The sequence below is a fragment of the Protopterus annectens genome, chromosome 12.part0, assembly GCF_019279795.1.
Source record: "Protopterus annectens isolate FY-2018-M chromosome 12.part0, PAN1.0, whole genome shotgun sequence".
Taxonomy (NCBI): domain Eukaryota; kingdom Metazoa; phylum Chordata; order Ceratodontiformes; family Protopteridae; genus Protopterus; species Protopterus annectens.
This window is the reverse complement of record NC_056746.1, coordinates 629,789,749-629,811,570: the sequence shown is the minus strand read 5'-3', so window position 1 is coordinate 629,811,570 and position 21,822 is coordinate 629,789,749. Positions and strand designations below refer to the sequence as shown.

Below are 21,822 nucleotides of genomic sequence, written 5' to 3'. Positions count from 1 at the left end.
AGTTGTGCACAATCTGAAAAATCCTGGCTTCCACGCAAACCCACTTCCACTGCGAACACAGTGCAAGCTGTTAGTCATTCAGTGTTCATCTTCTGGCAAACTTAAGAATTCCTGGAACATACGCAAATCCTAGTCACAACCACTGAAAAGACTGGCAGTTATTACAGATGATTAGGACTATTAACTGTTAATGTGCTACTCCTCGTGGTCTAGGATTTTACCACTTCGGCCTTCATTTGCCTAACTGTGTCACCATGAGCAAGAACTTAAGCAAACAGTGCTACTGCACTAGCCCTAAAAAAGATACATGTGGATCAGTATTCTGCAATGGTTAAAAAATAAATAAAATGTCTACTCCTTTGCAATTCAGCTGATGAATGGGGACAATTAACACTACTTTTTCTCATCACTGTTTGGACTTAAACAATGTGATTTTAGAGACTGCATACCCCCCTGCAAGATTTGAAACAAGGACCAAAGTCTTGTTAATTGTTACAAAAAGGAATATGTCAAAGTCTATATGCCTCACATAAATCTACTCACACAAGACAAGAAATGGTAAGGATAGAGAGGTTGTATGCCCTATAGCACGCTTTAATAAGGGTGATGTGGGACCCAAGACTTCAAGTGTCATACCAGATTTCCATGTGTATTCTCTATTGAAGTATAATATAAAGTTTTTCAGCTGGGCTCATCTTCCATCCACTAGTTAAGTAAAATAACAGAAATATACAAGTCTGGCTCCTTAGCAAAGGACGAGAAAGCTTTTACTATGCCCTGGATGACCTGTGTTTAACTAATACCATAGCCACTGTAAGGAAAAGATAGAGGGATGATGGGATAGAGCGTCCAGTGCCAGCTCTTCCAGCCTATGGGGAGGGAGAATCTGTAAGCTTGCTGCAACTGCAGCATTAAGAGCTTGACAAGATCCATGTTGCAAGTGCATACACCTGCTATAGGCAGCAACTGCAGAGATAAAGCTGCCAAGGGGTAGGAAGGGTTTAGGGTACACTTCCCAGCAGCAGTATGATGCTATACACTATCCTCAAACTCCTCACTGGCCTCAGACCTGGGATGGTTTGAGCCTGGGGAAGGCTAAGGCAGGCCTAGTAAACCCGATAAATGAGACGAGGAGAGGAGCTGGTGGTAGTCAATGGTCATCTGTGGGGAGTGGGGCAATAAAAAAAAAATGTGGACTTGTGACCGGTAGGGGAACAAATAGGCTCAAGATTAGCAAAGAGGGCGATAATGGTCAACAAATAAGCAGACAAAAGGACCACAGAAATGGTAGTATGTATTCACATATATGCCTTAAAATAAAATGTAACACCAACTTAAAACAACCTGTTTATAACAATTTAAATACTTACAGCTTGGCTTGGAAATTAAAGTTATGTTGTTAATCCTTTCAAATAAGGAAATGCATACTTTGTTCACATTTTCCATAAAAAAATTTTAATCAATAAGTACCAGCTTTTACTTATGTGTCCATACCTTCACAAAAATTTCTGGCCAGTTCTCATCTTCTTCATATGCTGCCATTAAAAGATTACAAGCCAGTACAGACACCAAGCTATTCCCTTTTGCTTTAAAATTAATAGAAGCATCTCGACGAAGAAGACTGCAAAGTGCCTGGTACAAAAAAAGAAAGAAAGAAAAGTAAAGAAAAAAATACATCATTATCCATTAGGAACTCAGATAAAAAACTTCATTAAATAAATTTGCCCAAAGTCACAATGGAACCCTTCTGGGGTCTATTTTATTTTAAGATATTGGTAAAGTACAGTTTTGTACCTACCATAAATGTAGATGTTCGAGTGTATACACTGCTGCAGTCATTACACTTGGGTTATCCTGCCATCAGGCGGTTCCCCAGTCGGCCTGAGTTCCAAAGTGTTGGTCCGGCATCGGTTGCTGTTGCCTCCTCCTCCCTGACGTCAGTGCGACAGGGGTATATAAGATGCAGCCGATGCCATTTTCTTCAGTTTTTCTTGCCCCAGATGTCAGGTGCCCCCAAATAGGTAGGCAATTCAAATTGCTAATAAAACATACACAAGAAAAGCAAACAGCAACTTTCAGTTACCAGCAAATACTCCCCATAGGTAGTAAAGGGTATTAGACATGAGTACGTACCAGCAAGTAAGAGGGGAAGGAGAGAGGGTAACCTGGACTGCAGCAGTGTATACACTCAAACATCTACATTTATGGTAGGTACAAAACTGTACTATGTTCATCGTGTTACACTGCTATAGTCATTACACTTGGGTAGAATCCCAAAGCTGAGGTAGGGTGGCTGGTACTATAAGGCATTAGGGGTGGCTATAAGGCCCTGCAGCAGTGCAGTGGCGAAGCCAGCTCTGGAGAGGTAGATGGTAATGCTTGGTGAAGGTATGTACAGAACTCCCAAGTTGCTGCTTCCAAAATATCCTTGGTAGGCATGCCTCTGAGGTAGGCAGATGAAGTGGTTGTTGATCTGGCGGAGTGAGATCTAATGCTGCTAGGTACAGGTTTCCCATGGTGTGTATAGCAGAAACGTATACAATGTCCTATCCATTTTGAAATAGTCTGTTTTGAAATGGCCTTTCCCTGTGCTCCTGCAGCATATGCTACCAATAATTTCTCAGATTTTCTGAAAGCTTTGGTTTTGTCCAAGTAGAAACGTAACTGCCTGTGAATGTCCAAAGAATGCAGTAGTCTCTCCCCTTTATTCTGTGGTTTTGGATAAAAAGTTGGCAAGTGAATAGTTTGGTTTAGAGCCACACTGGATACCACCTTTGGCATAAACATAGGGTTAGTTCTTAAAGACACCCTGTCCTGGTGGAAAATGAGGAAAGGTTCCACTGCCATTAGTGCCTGTAATTCTGAAACTCTTCATGCTGATGTTATTGCCAGGAGCAGAGCAGTTTTCCAAGAGATATATTTTCATTCTGCTGTGTTAGCTGGCTCAAAAGGAGGTAAAGTTAATTTTTCCAAAACAAAGTTGGTCCATGTTGTAATGAGCAGAGATGTGGATCTTGATGGATGAGAAGGAGAGGCCTTTGTCCAGCATCTCAGTTAAGTATTGTAGTATCTGAGGAATGTTTGGGACAAGACTGTCAAGGCTGTGAGCCTGGTTCCAGGCACAGAATCTCTTCCATTTATCCGAACAGGCTTTCCTGGTACTAGGCCTTCTGGCCTCCACAATGACATCCATAACAGCTTTGGAGAGAGGCACTGCTTGCTTGACTAAGGAATCTTCCATGCAGCTAGGTTTAAGGTCTTTAGCTGGCTGTGAAGTATCTGATTGTTGTGCTGAGTCAGCAGATGTGGGATTTGAGGCAAAATCCAGGGTGGTCCTTGTGCTAAGTTCTTTAAGATGGGGTAACAGTGCTGGCGTGGCCAGTTTGGTGCAATCAGGATCATCTTTGGCTCTTCTTGCCTGGCTTTTATGAGTACCTTTGGAAGGAGAGGCAGTGGTGGGAAAGCGTATACTTGTAGGCTTTTCCAGCTGAGAGGGCATCCACTTTCCATGCTTGTGGATGGTAACTCCTTGTGCAGAATTTCTGTAGCTGGCAGTTCATTGGGGATGCAAACAGATCTATGTCCGGGCTCCACCATTTCTGTGTTATCATTCTGAATATTTGTGGATTCAATTCCCATTTGTGGGGATCTATGATGTTTCTGCTCAAGTCGTCTGCCAGTGTGTTTTTCTCTCCTGACAGGAATTGTGCTTGTAGATGAACTTGATAGTTTAGAGCTGTGTTCCACAAGGTCATGGCTTGTCTGCAGAGGGGGTACGAGTGAGTGCCCCCTTGCTTGTTTATGTACCATATAACTGTGGTGTTGTCTGTCTTTAGTAGTAGTTGTCCTGGATGCAGCAGGTCCTTGAAAGCTATAAGGGCATTCTGTACAGCTAGCATCTCTTTTTGATTGATGTGAAGATGCCTTTGTTCTGCGAGCCACTTGCCCTGAATACATTTGCCTGCCATGTGTGCTCCCCATTCGTAATCTGATGCATCTGCTGTCAGTGTTTGCCTGGCTGTGGGTTGAGTAAAAGGCTGTCCCTTGTTGAGGTGACAAGCTTGAGCCCATCATCAAAACTCCTGTTGAAGGCAAGGAATTAGTGGTATAACTGTTTCCAAACTTTGACAGTGTTGAGACCATACACTCTTTAGGTACCATTGTAGTTTCCTCATATGCAGTCTGGCATATGGAATTAGTAGTAGTATTCAAGATGCCATGTAATCCAAAGCCTGCAGAATTTTTCTTGCAGGGAGTTGGGTCTTTGTTGCCATCAATCGAAAGTATTGTCAGTTGTCCTTGCTTGTCTGGCATGAGATAAGCCATCTGGGCCATTGTGTTCAAGCTGGCACCCAGGAATATCATCTCTTGTGAGAGCACTAGTTTTGATTTATTTTCGTTTACTGTGTACCCCAGGCAACTTAACTTTTTTACAAACGCCAGATGCTTTAGTAGAATGTCCTTGCTCTCTGCTTGAATCAGGCAGTCGTCCAGGTACGGATTAATCTGAATTCCTTTCTGTCAGCAAAATGCAATTATTGGTGCCAGGCACTTTGTGAAGACCCTGGGCGCAGTAGATAAGCCAAAGGGCAGTGCAGAGAATTGATAGTGCATTGAACCAGCTATGAATCTGAGGTATCTTCTGCAGTTTTGTCTGATAGGGACATGCAGGTATGCCTCCTTGAGGTCCAAGGTCACGAGCCAAGCTTTCTTGTCCAGCATGGGAAGAAGCTGCTGTAGTGTCAACATTTTGAATTTCTGAACCATCCAGGTAAGTGTTTAGAGAAGAAAGATCCATAATGGGCCTCCAGGCTTTGTCCTTTCTGGGAACCAGAAAGAGTCTTGAGTAAAATCCTTGTCCTTGCTCCTGTGGTGGCACCTTTTGAATAGCTCTCATATCCATGAGTGCTGTAATTTGTTTTTGAGCCTCTGTCCATTGATTTGGTGGCAGATTTGGCATTCCTTTTATCCTTGACAGTGTGTGAAAGTGGAACCTGTAACCTTGAGATACAATGCTGAGAACCCATTTGTCTTTGGTGATCATATGCCAATTGTGATAGAAATGTGCCAGTTTTCCTCCCAAGGGGGCTGCCAAGAGAGAGCTGTTTGGCAGCTGTAGTGGGAAGTCATTGGGGCGGCTTTTTATATGGTTGGGGCCTGCCTTCCTCTTCTTTCTGGCCTGATGCACCCTATTGTCGAGGCCTGTAAGGACCTTGTGGTTGACCTCTACCTCTTGGACGTCTGTATCTGCCCCTTTGAGGTCTGTCTGTAACTGGAAAGGACCAATTCTTAGTTGGCCAATTTCTACTAAATCAAGGAGGCTGAACCTGTAAGAAATCCTTCACCGTTTGCATAGATTTTGCCTTATCCTCCATTTTCTTTAATACCTCTTCTGCCTTAACTCCAAATAACACATCCTGCTGCAAAGGTGCATACAATAATTTTGCTTTAACATGATCTGGTAACGTATGTTCTTTTAACCAAGCATGTCTTCTAATGACAGAGCCTGTAACTGCTGCTCTACAGGAAGCCTCTAAAGAATCAAAACCACATTGCAAAGTATGTTTTCCCACTTGTTCAGCTGCATGCAATAAATCCTGCATTTCTTTAAAATTAGGAGGATCCGAGTCTGGAAGCATTTTTTGTTTCAACTGAGACATCAAAAATTGCTGATAATTTAGCATGTGAAACTGGCGATTTAAGGCTCTCATTGCTAAAGTAGCAGACGTATATACTTTCTTTCCCCATCTGTCTAATGCTCTGGAATCTCTGTCAGAGGGAACTGGATTCTTGGCTGATGAGGCCTTAACCCCTTTGGGTCCCTGAAAAATAGTTTCAGGGTCAGCAAAGTACAGTTGTGTATACCTACCATAAATGTAGATGTTCGAGTGTCTTCACTGTTGCAGTCATAACTGTAGGGTACTCCTGCCGGCAGGCAGCCCGAGGTCGACCAGAATATCAAAGTCTGGGTCCGGCGTTGGCTGTATCAGCAAGTACCCTGACGTCAGAACGCATGGGTATAAAGCTGACAGCCGACGCCATCTTCTTCAGCCTTTCTTGCCCCTGATGTCAGAAGCCCCCATAAAACCAAAAAGTGTCCCAAGGGAAACACAAATACACCAGAAAGGTAGTGGAAAAGGAAACAAGGTAAGCAAAAAGAAAAAAGAGGGGTCTGGAGGGAGGGAAACATTGACTGCAACAGTGACACTCGAACATCTACATTTATGGTAGGTATACACAACCGTACTATGTTCTTCGTGTTTCACTGTTGCAGTCATAACTGTAGGGTAGAATCCCAAAGCTGAGAACACGGGAGGAGGTTATGAAGAAGAAGGAGCAGCTAGAAGACCCTGCAAAACAGCAGAGGCAAAGCCTGCCCTAGACTTACAGTACAAAGGGAGGTTATAGTGCTTGGAAAAGGTATGCACAGAGCTCCAAGTGGCAGCCTCCAGAATGTCCTTGGTAGGAACACCTCTGAGAAAGGCTGCTGAAGTGGCAGCTGCTCTAGTAGAATGAGTCCTGACAGTACCTGGAATCTGTTTTCCATGAAGAGAGTAACAATATCTTATTCCATGAGCAATCCATTTGGAAATAGTTTGCTTAGAAATAGCTTTACCTAGAGAACTGGAAGCAAATGAGATAAGCAATTGATCTGATTTTCTGAAATCTTTAGTTTTGTCCAGGTAAAAACGTAGTTGCCTGTGTACGTCCAATGAATGCAAAATCCTTTCCCCCTTATTTTGGGGTTTTGGGAAAAAGGTAGGAAGGTGAATAGTCTGATTTAGAGCCACTCTAGAAACTACCTTAGGCATAAAAGTAGGATTGGTCCTCAAGGAAACTCTGTCCTGATGGAAGATGAGGTATGGTTCCACGGCCATGAGGGCTTGTAACTCAGACACCCTTCTGGCAGAAGTCAAGGCCAACAAGATAGCCGTCTTCCAGGATAAGAACTTAATATCCGCAGAGGCAGCAGGCTCAAAAGGAGGCAAAGTAAGCTTTTCCAAGACATAGTTGAGATCCCAAGGAGGGACAGGAGGAGATCTAGGAGGTCTTAAATTCTTAGCTCCTCTCAGAAATTGTCTAACCAGCTGGTGGGAAAAATGGGAGGATCACAATTGAAATGAGCCGAAATAGCAGAAGCATGAATTTTAATGGAAGAAAAGGAAAGACCTTTAATCAAAAGGTCTGAGAGATAAAGTAAAATGGAGGGAATATTGTGTATTAAAGGATCAGAGCCACGATCCTGCATCCAAATACAAAATCTTTTCCATTTAGAAGCATAAGATTTCCTTGTACTAGGACGCCTAGCTTCCAAAAGAATATCCAAAACTTGTTTAGGAAGAGAAGAAGGAATCAATTGCCTTTGATGAGCCAAGCTGCCAGGCAGAGAGTCTTGATTTGAGAGTGAAATACCTGACCCTGATGCTGGGAAAGTAGAGAATGGGTCAGAGGAAGACTCCAAGGGGGTTCCAAGCAAAGGTGCAATAGAGTTGGGTACCAAAACTGACGAGGCCAATTTGGAGCTATCAAAATGATCAGTCTGGGTTTGTCCAGCTTTATCTTTAGCAATACCCGAGGTAGAAGAGGAAGAGGAGGGAAGGCATATCCCGAAAGATTCCTCCAGCTGAAGGACAGGGCATCCACTTTCCAAGCTGTCTTGTGGAAGGACCTGGTGCAAAAAAGAGGCAACTGATGGTTGAGATGGGATGCAAACAGATCTATCTGAGGACAGCCCCAAACTGCAGTTATCTTGCTGAATAAATTGGGGTCCAACATCCATTCGTGAGGATCCAAAATGTTTCTGCTTAGGCTGTCTGCTAAGAGATTCTGATTTCCTGGTATAAACTGTGCCTGAAGATCCAGATTCAAATTTAGGGCTGTGTCCCATAAAGTCATGGCAAGTCTGCAAAGGGGGTAAGAGTGAGAGCCCCCTTTGCTTATGTACCACATGACTGTGGTATTGTCTGTTCAAATTAGTAGAGGTCCTGGCTTCAAGAGAGTCTGGAAGGCTAGAAGAGCATTTTGGACTGCTAACATTTCTTTCAAGTTGATGTGCCATAGAAGGTGTTTGTTTGTCCAAGAGCCCTGTTGGCATTTGTCTAGAAAATGAGCTCCCCAAGCATAATCCGAGGCGTCCGTGGTTATGATCTGAGTAGGTTGAGGAAGACGAAAGGGCTTTCCTTCGTTTAAAACACACGCCCTGGACCACCAAAGGAATTCCTTCTGGAGGCAGGGAATCAGTGGAATCATTGTATCCAGACTGTGGCAATGCTGAGACCATACACTCTTTAGGTACCATTGAAGTTTCCTCATGTGAAGCCTCGCATTTGGAATCAAAAGGATGCAAGAGGCCATGCAGCCCAAAGCCTGCAGGAATTTCCTTGCAGTGAGCTGAGTCAATGTTGCCAAGGTCTTGAAGATTGGAGCCAGCTGTAACTGTTTTTCTGGAGTAAGGAAGGCCATCTGTAAACTTGTGTCTAGAAGAGCTCCCAAAAAGGTCATTCCTTGAGAAGGAATCAAATGTGACTTTTTTGTGTTCACTGAGAATCCCAGTAGTAGGAGAAGACGCTGAACAAACTGCAGGTGTTGAAGTAAAAGGTCTTTGCTGTCTGCCTGAATTAGACAGTCGTCCAGAAAGGGGTAAATCTGAATCCCCTGAAGTCTGCAGTAAGCTACTACTGGAGCCAGGCATTTGGTAAAAACTCTGGGCGCAGTAGATAAGCCAAATGGCAGTACAGAGAATTGGAAGTGTCTCGAGCCTGCCTTGAATCTGAGGTACTTTCTGCATTGCTGCCTTATGGGGACGTGTAAGTAAGCCTCTTTTAAGTCCAATGTTACCATCCAAGCATCTTGTGAGAGCATCGAGAGAAGTTGTTGAAGTGTAAGCATCTTGAATTTTGGAATTTCCAAAAAGGTGTTTAATATTGAGAGGTCCAGAATAGGTCTCCAGGAGTTTTGTTTTCTTGGGACCAGAAAAAGTCTTGAGTAAAAACCTTTCCCCACCTCTAGAGGTGGAACAGGTTCTATGGCTCTTAAGGCTAATAAAGCGTCCACTTGATTTAAGGCCTCTGTCCATTGATGTTTTGGCAGATCTGGCCAGCCGGAAGGCCTTGGCAGAGTGTGAAAGTGGAATCTGTAGCCTTTCAAAATCACATCTAACACCCATTTGTCCTGGGTAATGCGAGTCCAGTTTTGGTAAAAAAGAGAAAGTTTTCCTCCGAGAGGGGTATCCAGGGAAGGAGGACCTGTAGCCCAACAGAGGGAGTTATTGGGTCTGCTTTCTTTGGGTTCGAGGTCTGTCTTCTCCCCTTCTAGGTGAAGAAGCAGTCCACTATCTAGATCTGTAAGAGGCCTGCGCCCGACCTCTGGAGCATCTATATCTTCCCCTTTGAGGCCTGTCAGAAGTGGGAAAAGACCAATTTTTGGACGGCCAATTTCTAGAAAATCTAGGAGGCTGTACTTGCAAAAAAATCTTTTACAATCTGCATAGACTTGGCTTTTTCTTCCATCTTTTTAATAACCTCCTCAGCCTTAGATCCAAATAAGACATCATGCTGAACAGGGGCATCTAGCAATTTAGCCTTAACTTGTTCAGGTAAATTCTGCTCACGAAGCCAAGCATGTCTCCTGATAACAGTACCAGAGGCAGCAGCCCTGCAGGAAGCCTCTAAGGCATCAAAACCACAATGTAAACTAAGTTTGCTAACTTGTTCAGTTGCATGCAACACATCCTGTAATTCCTTGTCCTCAGCACATGCAGGAAAGGTAGAAAGCCTTTGTTTTAAAACAGATAAAAGAAACTGTTGATACTTGAACATGTGAAACTGGCAATTTAAAGCTCTAATAGAAAGGATAGCTGAAGTATAAACCTTTTTGCCCCACCTGTCCAAGGCACGAGAATCCTTTTCAGAGGGGATAGGATTCTTAGAGGAGGTGGCCTTAGCAGCCTTGGAACCCTGCAAAATAGTTTCAGGATCAGCAGAAGGGTTCTTAAATAAGAATTGATGGGAATCAGGGACCCTGTAAAATCTATCGGGCTTAGAAGGAGCAGGCGGCATGGAATCAGGCTTCAAGTTATCTTCAGAGAAGGCATCATCCACAATGTCAAGTACAGGAGGAATAGCTAAAGGCCTGTGTTGAGGGAGAAGAAGAAATTCCCTAAGTCTCTTTTTGGAAGCAGAATAATCCTGACCTTCCCAATGAAAATGCTCCCTCATCTCATGCAAGGTTTCCCCAAAAGAGAAATCTTCAGGGGGAGAGGCAGAGGGAACAGAATCCTCTGCATCCGAATCCTCATAAGGAGGAAAAGAGTAATCCTGATCAGGGGAAGAAACAGAAGATACAGAAGCCTGATCAGAGGAATCATAAGGGATATCCTGTCTAGGCCTTTTCTCAGGAGGAGGGTGAGAGCCCCTAATCATAGTTAATAAATCCTCAGCCATCCGTAGTAATTGCTTCTGAGTCTTAGGAGCTGAATCCTTAGAAGCTTGAGCAGAAAGTCTGGGTTTAACAGGAGTCTTTGACTTAGCCTTTGTCTTCGTGGAAATAGTAATATGTGAAGGCCTGAAGACCCCCTCAGAAGCCGGTCCCTGCACAGCGGTTCCGGACCCATCTGAAGGAGCGACGTCCAAAGGTCCTGCAGCAGACAAATTACTAGGCCTAGATGGCTCCCCATGGGAGTCCGTGTCGGCCATCGGTTCTGAAGTGGCAGACGACAGGGGCTGCAAAAGTGCCTCACTGACGCATCACCCGAAGCTGGCTCCGGCTGCAAAATATCCTGTTTGGACCTCGGAGGCCTGTCATTGTCTTTGCGTTTCTTCTGTATTCCGGTAGTCGGTAAAGTATCCGACGACATCCTATAATTAAATCGTCTACCGAAGTAATTCAAGGCCCAATCGTACCTACGCTTGACAGTGCGAGAATTAAACCTGGCACAGAACAGACAGCAAGAAACGTCGTGGTCAGGGCCTAAGAAAGGTAGACAGTAAGAGTGGAAATCTTTATGAGGTATTTGTTTTCCACACGATACACAATTATTAACTTTTTCTGACATCGGAGGAGCAAGAAAACGGTTTCCCCAAAGGGATACTTAGCTTTGAGAAGAGAAGTAGAAAACTTCGGACCGACGACAATCACACCACGTTGTCTTGAAAACGCCAACCAACAACTAGCGAACTGCTTTGCACCGCACGGCAAGAAAGACTGGAGAAGATGGCGTTGGCTGTCAGCTTTATACCCATGCATTCTGACGTCAGGGTACTTGCTGATACAGCCGACGCCAGACTTTGATATTCTGGCCGACCTCGGGCTGCCTGCCGGCAGGAGCACCCTACAGTTATGACTGCAACAGTGAAACATGAAGAACATCAGGGCTTTTATACAGAAATTTGTGTGAGTCAGGGACTCTGTAGTATCAGTCAGCTTTAACTGGGGCTGGAGGTAAGGAATCAGGATTTAAGCTGGATTCAGTATACACATCATCCACAATATCTAACACTGGTGGAATAGCAAGAGGTCTGTGTTGAGGTAATAAAAGGAAGTCTCTGAGCCTTTTCTTGGATTCGGAGTAATCCTGGCCTTCCCAATGGAAATGCTCCCTCATGGTATGTAAGGTTTCCCCAAAGGAGTAGTCCCTCAGGCGGAGAGGCTGATGGAATTGATTCCTCAGCATCAGAATCCTCATAAGGGGGGTAAAGAATATCCTAGGTCTGAGGATGAATCTGAAGAGATGGACACCTGGTCGGATGAATCATAGTCTGCATCCTGTCTAGGCCTTTTATCAGGAGGGGGATGGGACCCCCTGATCAAAGTGATTAGGTCTTCGGCCATTTTGAGCATTTGTTTCTTAGGCATGGAGGCCTGTCCTGGAGAATGCTGTATTTGTTTCTTTGTTTTTAAAGGAGGCTTAGACTTAGCAGAAGGCTTAATGCTTAACTGAGTAGGTCTGAAAACACCCTCTGAAGCTGCGGGTTGCTCAGCTATTCCGGATCCCTCTGAAGGGGTAGTTTCGGTAGGCTGAAAAACTCGATCATCCTAAGGCCCAGCCATCTCCAAGTGGGAGTCGAAGGCGGTCTGTGGTTCTGCAGAAGCGGTAGTCAGGGGCTGCGAAGGTGCCTCGCTGAAAACTGGAGAACCGTTGACTGGCCTAGAAGAGGCTTCATAGTCAGTTTCGGGCCTCAGATGCCTATCCTTGTCTTTGCGCTTTTTATGTATTCCGGTCATCGGAAGTTCCGACAGCATGGTGCAATTGAATTTTCTGTCAAAATAATGTCAGGCAAAATCAAACCGATGTTTAATAGTGCGCTTGTTAAACCTAGCACAAAACCGACAACCAGTGATGTCGTGGTCTGGGCCTAGGCATGGGATACAATAGGAATGGAAATCCTTATGAGGTATTTGCTTCCCACAAGAAATACAGTTATTAACTTTTACTGACATCAGTCTGAGGCAAGAAAAAGTTTCCCCAATGGGGTACTTAGCTTTGTAGAAGACTTTGGTTCTGGATTCGGAATGAAAATCTCAGGAGTTGGCCGACCGGCACTTGCGAACTGCTTTTGCTTCGGGCACCACGCGGCAAGAAAGACTGAAGAAAATGGCATCGGCTGCATCTTATATACCCCTGTCACACTGACGTCAGGGAGGAGGCGGCAGCAACCGACGCCGGACCAAGACTTTGGAACTCAGGCCGACTGGGGATTCCCCAAAGTGTAATGACTGCAGCAGTGTAACACGATGAACATCTACCTGGGACAAACAGAAGATGCACCATAACTTATTCTTAAAAATACAATTAAAAAGGTATCTTACTTCCATATGTGTTGGCACAAACAAATAGAGTCTTGAGTATGACCCAGGCGACCCATGTTCAAATAGCAGTTTGAGCACCTGCTGGAGATGGCACAAGGGGCAAGTGATATGGCTCAGCCAGCTTGCCTCTTTTCAGGAGGAGGGCATGTCATGGGTGCACATTCCTCTGGAAGAATCCTAGTGGAGACTGGAGATCTCATGGGAGTGCTGGAATAAAGGCTGGCAGGACTGTTTCAAGGGGTTACTTTAATTAAAGAAACAAACATATCCTTACTGATGACCACTGAATACCAACCCCTTTGCATGTTACCAGTCATTCGCAGTGAGGCAGGGCGGCAAAGAAGTACTGCACCCAATGACTGCCTGAAGGATGGCAGTTCTTGGTCAGCGGTCACCCCAGTGAGGCCTAATGGAAGATTACAGCAAGATACAGCCTGATGATTGGCTGAAAACAGGGATGAAAAGGACAAAGGCATGTTTTCTACTCAACCACCAGGGTGAATGACAAACTAGTAGTGAAAAAGTGCATACTCTGCTTAGACTTCAAACTCTGTTATATAAAACTGTAATACTACCACTTGGGAATAAATTGCTACCAACCATTAGAAACAAAGGAGTAGCCTATATAACACTGAGAACAAGTTAATACTATCAAATAAGTTATGTCTGTTAAAAGGTGGTAGCAGCAGCACAAGACATTGACAAGTCACTTACAACCATTTAGTTACATTAATAACCTGTCTAGTAGTACTAAGTCCATTCCCAACCATAACCTATTACAGTGCACTTTCCATTTATACAAAGGCTAGAATAGACTAATGCACACAAAAATGAACTCACTTTACAGCTGTAGTCAAGTTACTTTTTATAATGACTACAGGAAAAATAGCACAGGTCACTTATTTAAATATCTCTACTTTATTACAATAGCATGATGTAATCAAGCTTTCACCTACCTAGCGAGAAAAAAAATACAGTAAAGGTACAACGCACAATCAAAATTAAGGAAATTAATCAAAATATTAACAATATCATGGATATGATGCCAGTTCTTTAATGAATGGGTTCAGCTGTGATATGCTGCTCTTTATTAGCTTCCAACTTATGAGCTGCACACAACTGCAGGCAGCAGCTGACAATCGGTACTGGTATTTATATATTTTGATCTTTGTTTTCCCCACTACACCCACTCTATATTCTCAGAGGACATCAGCTAGGCAATGCTCACAGGGTTCAGGACTTTCACTGCTTTATTCCCCTAGCTCCTCATTCCTCCAACACAACATGTGACCTGTGTAATCCAAAACATTAGCAGAGTGGTGCATATCCACTTCTTCAATGTACAAGCCTCATTTTGGCTAACGGTTACAATGAACAAATGTAGTGTTGGTTAGTAGTATGTCCACCTTTCTGCTGCCTTACAGCTGTGTCAGTCTTGCAGCAGACTGAACAGCTCCAGTCCACCCAAGACTGGCAAACTAGCCTTGGTTGCTCATTCCCATCCTCTCCAGCCATTTCTTGTAGTGCCCAGGTCACTAGTCAATATCATGTCATCTGAACCACAGTCATAGCTTTATCCCTATGTAAAATAAAATAGATATATTACAACTAGTTGCTATTAGGCACATTGTGCTGAAAAACAATTCACTATGTTAAGCTTATAAAGTAAATAACAGAAATTAAAACAAAAAAAAACAAGAAATGTATAAATTAATAATACAATACAAGTCACTGAAGTACTAAAATACAGTTAAAATCCAGAAAAAAAAGCATTACTACTAACAAATCTCATATGTATCAAATAATCTTTATGCAGGTAAAAGGTACTTAGACTTGCATAATCACGACACTCTCAAGAAAGTCAAACAAAAGGATAGGACCACTTTGGTATAAACAGATAGCGTATTGATAAAATATGACTGCAGTATAATGCACTGTATGCTGCATTACTTTAGTTATCCAGCCACCACTTCTGTCAAAGATTTCTAACAGACTCAGAAGCAGTTAATGGTAGACAATATGGTAAAACCAGTGTGTGTGTGTCTTGTGAACCTGTTAGCAATGATACTAAATGTACACACAGAGAGATACTGTCTGCAAAGGACCATTTCAATGAACTACAGTAATGAAAAAGGTAAAGTAAATGGTACATGTAACCAACACATATATGACCAAAGGCTCTAATTCTGGTTATACATCCTGAATTGGCCCATTCACTCCTTAAAATCTAGGCTTTATTGTATCCCTTAAACTGTGCGACTGTAATACAATGACGGAAAAACTATCATTTAATTGTTGTTCCATGTACTTCAAATAGAGAAATTAACCACCTTAACTCCCCTTCCCCACATTATTTATATGAAACAAGTTCTCTCATTTAAAAGCTGATTCTCTAAACACTGTACAGAATTAATTCCATAAAAAGATGTCAACCTTGCAGCAACCTTCCAATCGCCACCATAAATGTAAAACATCACTATGATTTCCTAAAGGTTTCTCACAGTCCCACATCAGAGACTGTGTGTGCGTGTGCGTGTGCGTGTGTGTGTGTGTGTGTGTGTGTGTGTGCGCGTGTGTGTGTGTGTGTGTGTGTGAGAGAGAGAGAGAGAGAGACAGAAATGCAGAATCAGTGATCCAAATGCGCTCTTGAACATCTACTTTCAGAGTTCCTACAATATGAAAGATGGTCTACTGCCAGATCTCACCAGAAATGCTAAAATGCAAACCAGTAACAATAAAAATACAGTACAGAATGAAAAATGACATTGGTTACTGTGTAGGTAATTATCTTCAACATTTCATCAACCTAGTATTATACAAAGCGATCCTTCATGACTAGAATATACAGTGGATAACAAAAGTATACACACACCTGTTAAAATGCCAGGATTTTGTGATATAAAACAATGAGACCACAATAAATTATTTCAAAACGTTTCCCACCTTTAATGTGACCTATAACCTGTACAATTCAATTGAAAAACAAACAAATCTGTTAGGGGAAAAATATAAAAAATAAAAAATGTACAATAAGCTGGTTGCATAAGTGTGCACACCGTTAAACTAATACTTTGTTGAAGCACTTTTTTATTTAATTACAGCATTCAGTCTTATTGGGTACACACCTGCCATCAATTAAAGAGACTCTGATTAACCCCAAATAAAGTTCAGCTGTCCTAGTAGGATTTTCCTGACATTTACTCAGTTGTCTGCTACAGCGAAAGCCATGGTTTGCAGAGAGCTTACAAAGCATCAAAGGGATCTCATTGTTAAAAGGTATCAGTCAGGAGAAGGGTACAAAAAAATTTCCACAGCATTGGATATACCATTGAACACAGTGAGGACAGTCATTAAAAAATGGAGAAAATATGGGACAACAGTGACATTGCAAAGAACTGGACATTTCTCCAAAATTGATGAAAAGTCAAAAACTGGTCAGGGAGGCTGCCAAGTGACCTACAGCAACACCGAAGGAGCTGCAGGAATTTCTGGCAAGTACTGGTTGTGTACGACATGTGACAACCTCCCGTATTTTCCACGTCTGGGCTATGAGGTAGGGTTGAGGTAGGGTTGCAAGACGGAAGTCTTTTCTTACACAGAAAAACATCCAGGCCTGGCTAAAATTTGCAAAACAATACATAAAGTCTCCCAAAAGCATGTGAGAAAATGTGTTATGGTTTGAGGAGACCAAAGTTGAACTTTTTTGGCCACAATTCCAAAAGGTACGTTTGGCACAAAAAAGTACAGTTTTGTACGTACCATAAATGTAGATGTTCAAGTGTTCACACTGCTGCAGTCATGTGGGTTACCCTGCCGTCAGGTGGTCCTGCAGTCGGCCAGAGTTCCAAAGTCTTGGTCCGGCGTCGGTTGCTGTCGCTTCTTCCCTGACATCAGTGCGCCAGGAGTATATAAGATGCATCCAACGCCATTTTCTTCAGTTTTTTCTTGCCCCAGATGTCAGGTGCCCCCAATAGGTAGGCAATACATATTGCTAATAAAAAATATACATATAAAATAAAAACAATACCTTCAGTTACAAGCAAATACACCACAAAGGTTGTATAGGATAGAAAGGTATAGAGAAGTCCAGCTAGTTCAGAGGGGATGGAGGGAGGGTAACCTTGACTGAACACTCGAACATCTACATTTATGGTAGGTACAAAACTGTACTATGTTCATCGTTTTACACTGCTGAAGTCATTACACTTGGGTGGAATCCCAAAGCTAAGGTTGGGTGGCTGGTCTATAAGGAGTTAGGATTGGCTATGAGGCCCTGCAGAACTGCAGTGGCAAAACCTGCTCTGGATTTAGAGTAAAAAGGCAGGTGGTAATGCTTGGTAAAGGTGTGCACTGAACTCAAAGTTGCAGCCTCCAAAATTTCCTTGGTAGGTACTCCTCTGATAAAGGCTGTTGAAGTGGCTGTTGCCCTGGTGGAATGTGGCCTAATGGTATTTGGGACTGATTTTCCATGCTGTATGTAGCAGTAATGAATATAGAGTCCTATCCATTTGGATATAGTCTGCTTTGAAATAGCCTTGCCTGTGATCCTGCAGCATATGCTACAAACAGTTGCTCAGTTTTCCTGAAAGCTTTTGTTTTGTCCAAGTAGAAGCGTAGCTGCCTGTGTATGTCCAAAGAATGCAGAAGTTTCTCCCCTTTATTCTGGGGGTTTGGATAAAAAGTTGGCAAATGGATGGTTTGGTTAAGAGCCACACTAGATATCACATTTGGCATAAAGGTAGGGTTTGTCCTTAAAGAAACCCTGTCCTGATGAAAAATTATAAAAGGTTCCACTGCCATTAATGCCTGTAGCTCTGAGACTCTTCGTGCTGAAGTTACTGCCAGAAGCAGAGCTGTTTTCCATGATAAAAATTTTAGACTGGCTGTATTCGCTGGCTCAAAAGGTGGTAGGGTCAGTTTTTCCAAAACAAAACTGAGGTCCCAAGTCGGTGTTGGTGCTTTCCGGGGCGGTCTTATGTTTTTAGCCCCTCTGAGGTACTGCTTTAGCAAGGGATGAAAGAATAAAGGAGGATCCGTGTTGTAATGTGCTGAAATGGCAGAGGCGTGGATCTTAATTGATGAGGATAGACCTCTGTCCAGCATCTCAGTTAAGTACTGTAAAATCTGAGGAATGTTTGGAACAAGAGGGTCAAGGTTTTGAGCCTGGTTCCAGGCGCAAAATCTCTTCCATTTTTCTGAGTAAGCTTTCCTGGAGCTAGGCCTCCTGGCTTCCAAAATGACATCCATAACAGCTTTAGAAACAGGTGTTGCCTGTTTGGCTAATGTATCTGCCATGCAGCTAGGTTTAGGGTTTTGAGCTGACCATGCAGGATCGGATTGTTTTGTTGAGTCAAAAGGTGTGGAATTTGAGGCAAAATCCATGGTGGTCCTTGAGCCAAATTCCTTAAGCTAGGGTACCAGTGTTGGCGTGGCCAGTCTAGAGCAATCAGGATCATCTGTGGTTTTTCTTGTCTGGCTTTTAGGAGTACCTTTGAAAGGAGAGGCAGTGGCGGGAAGGCATAAACTTTTAGGTTTTTCCAGCTGAACAAGAGAGCGTCCACTTTCCATGCTTGTTTATGATACGTCCTTGTGCAGAATTTTTGTAGTTAGCAATTCAGTGGGGAGGCAAAAAGATCTATGTCTGGGCATCCCCATTTTTGCGTTACCATGCTGAAGATTTGTGGATTCAATTTCCATTCGTGAGGGTCCATGATATTTCTGCTTAGATCGTCTGCCAGAGTATTTTTCTTTCCTGGCAGGAATTGTGCTTGCAGGTGAACTTGATACGTTAGAGCTGTGTTCCACAAGGTCATGGCTTGTCTGCAGAGGGGATAAGAATGAGTGCCCCCTTGCTTGTTTATGTACCACATGACTGTGGTGTTGTCTGTCTTTGGTAATATTTGTCCTGAATGCAGAACGTCCTTGAAAGCTGTTAGGGCATTTTGAACAGCCAACATCTCTTTTTGATTGATGTGAAGATGCATCTGGTCTGTGGTCCACTTGCCCTGAATGCATTTTCCTGCCATGTGTGCTCCCCAGGCATAATCCGAAGCATCTGTTGTTAGAGTTTGCCTGGCTATGGGTTGGGTAAAAGGCTGACCCTTGTTTAGGTGACATGCCTGTGCCCACCATCGAAACTCCTGTTGTAGGCAGGGTATCATTGGTATTACTGCTTCTAAACTGTGAGAGTGTTGAGTCCAAACACTTTTTAGGTACCATTGTAATTTCCTCATATGCAGTCTGGCATATGATATTAGTAGAATGCAGAATGCCATGAACCCCAGGGCCTGCAGAATTTTTTTTGCAGGGAGATGGGACTTTTTTGCCAGCAATTGAAAATATTGAGTTAGTTGAATTTGTTTGTCTGGCGTGAGGTAAGCCATCTGGGCCGTTGTATTTAAGCTGGCACCCAGGAATATAATCTGTTGCGAGGGCAGTAGTTTTGACTTCTTTTCGTTTACTGTGTACCCTAGAGAAGTTACAACCTTTTTACAAACGCTAGATGCTGTAGAAGAATGTCCTTTGTCTCTGCTTGAATGAGGCAGTCGTCCAGGTATGGATATACTTGAATTCCTTTTTGTCTGCAAAATGCAATTACTGGTGCCAGGCACTTTGTGAAGACCCTGGGCGCAGTAGATAAGCCAAAGGGCAGTGCAGAGAATTGTTAGTGCATTGTACCAGCTTTGAATCTGAGGTATCTTCTGCAATTTTGTCTGATACGGACATGCAGGTATGCCTCTTTGAAGTCCAGAGTAACAAGTCAAGCCTTCTTGCCCAGCATGGGTAGAAGCTGCTGTAATGTCAACATTTTGAATTTTGGAATCTCCAGGTAAGTATTCAGAATTGAAAGGTCTAGTATGGGCCTCCAGGCCTTGTCCTTTCTGGGGACCAAGAAGAGTCTCGAGTAAAATCCTTGTCCTTTTTCTTGTTGTGGTACTTTTTGAATAGCTCTCATGTCCATGAGGGCTGAAATTTGTTTTTGTGCCTCTGCCCATTGATTTTGTGGCAGGTCTGGCATTCCTTTTAGCCTTGGTAAAGTATGAAAGTGGAACTGTAACCTTGAGACACAATATCCAGAACCCATTTGTCTTTGGTAATTGTTTACCAGTTTTGAAAAAAAAAAAGTGCTAGTTTTCCCCCTAAGGGGGCTTCCAAAAGGGACGTGCTTGGCGTACGAAGGGGAAAGTCATTGTGACTGTTTCCTGTAAGGTTGAGACTTGTCCTCACCTCCTTTTGGGGTTGAGGTGCCCCACTGTCGTTGTCTGTTTGAGCCTTGGGGTTGAGATCTGCCTCTCTGTGGCCTGTCTGACACTGGAAAGGACCAATTCTTTGTTGGCCAATTTCTGCTAAACCAAGGTGGCTGTACCTGTAAGAAATCCTTGACTGTTTGCATAGATTTAGCTTTATCCTCCATTTTCTTTAACACCTCTTCTGCCTTAACACCAAACAAGGTATCATGCTGTAAAGGAGCATCCAATAATTTTGCCTTAACATGATCAGGTAAACTCTGTTCTTTTAACCAAGCATGTCTTCGAATCACAGAACCTGTAACTGCGGCTCTACACGAGGCCTCTAAAGAAGCAAAACCACATTGCAGAGTATGTTTTCCCATCTGTTCAACTGCATGCAATAAAACCTGCATTTCTTTACAATCATGAGCTTCTGAGCTTGCAAGCATTTTCTGTTTTAACTGAGCCATTAAATATTGTTGATACGTAAGCATGTGAAACTGGCAATTTACAGCTCTTACTGCTAAAGTTGCAAAATTGTATACTTTCTTCCCCCATCTATCCAAAGCTCTGGAATCTCTGTCAGAGGGTACTGGATTTTTTGCAATGGAAGCCGTAACCCCTTTTGGACCCTGGGAAATAGTTTCTGGATCAGCAGAAGGGTTTTTGGATCAGCAGAAGGGTTTTTGTAAAGAAACTTGTGAGAGTCAGGGACTCTATAGTACCTGTCTGGCTTGGCTGGAGCAGGGGGCAAAGAATCAGGAGATAAGCTGGATTCAATGAACACATCATCCACAATGTCTAGCACAGGCGGAATAGCCAGTGGCCTGTGCTGAGGCAATAAAAGGAAATCCCTGAGCCTTTTCTTGGATTCTGAGTAATCCTAGGTATGTAAAGTTTCCCCAAAACAATAATCCTCAGGAGGAGAGGCTGAAGGGATAGATTCTTCAGCATCAGAGTCCTCATAGGGGGGTAGAGAGTATCCCTGGTCTGAAGAGGAATCATAGTCTGTATCCTGCCTAGGCCTTTTCTCAGGAGGGGAATGGGAACCCCTGATTAGAGTAATGAGGTCTTCGGCCATTTTAAGCATCTGTTTCTTAGGCATGGAGGACTGTCCAGGAGAATGCTGTACTTGTTTCTTTGTCTTTAATGGTACCTTTGTCTTGCCTGTTGTTTTAATGGTAAGTTGTGAAGGTCTGAAAACACCCTCAGACGCCGATGCCTCTTAACGGCTCCGGACCCATCTGAGGGATTAGTTTCCGTAGGCCCAATACCTTGAGTTTCCAGAGGCCTGGTTGTCTCCATGTGGGAGTCACAGGCAGGCTGTGGCTCTGAGGTAGCGGGTGTCAGGGGCTACGAAAGCACCTCACTGAGAACCGGCGACTGGCCTAGAGGAGGTTTCGTCGTCGGTTTTGGACCTCGGATGCCTGTCTTTATCCTTGTCTTTGCGTTTTTTCAGTATTGAGGTAGTCGGTTGATCCGACGGCATAGTATAATTGAACCTTCGGCCAAAGTAGTGCAAAGCAAAATCAAAACGTCTTTTTATAGTGCATTTGTTAAATCTAGCACAAAACCAACAACTAGTGACGTCGTGAAAAGGGCCTAGGCATTGAATACAGTAAGAATGGAAGTCCTTATGAGGTATTTGCTTCCCACAAGAAATACAATTAACTTTTTCTGACATCGGTCTGAGGCAAGAAAAAAGTTTCCCCAACAGGGTACTTAGCTTTATTGAAGACTTCGGATCTGAAATAATCTCAGGAGTCGGCCGACCGGCACTTGTGAA

The 21,822-nt window shown here is 43.3% G+C and overlaps 1 protein-coding gene across 3 annotated transcripts in view; it reads right to left on the bottom strand.

Moving 5' to 3' along the window:
* INTS1 (integrator complex subunit 1) overlaps positions 1-21,822 on the bottom strand; it is a 2,399,836-nt gene that overhangs the window by 2,296,023 nt on the left and 81,991 nt on the right. For all 3 annotated transcript variants that reach the window (XM_044089756.1, XM_044089757.1, XM_044089758.1), the window contains exon 5: positions 1,495-1,632. In XM_044089756.1, coding sequence (XP_043945691.1) covers positions 1,495-1,632 — 138 coding nt within the window. The remainder of the gene's footprint in view (positions 1-1,494; positions 1,633-21,822) is intronic.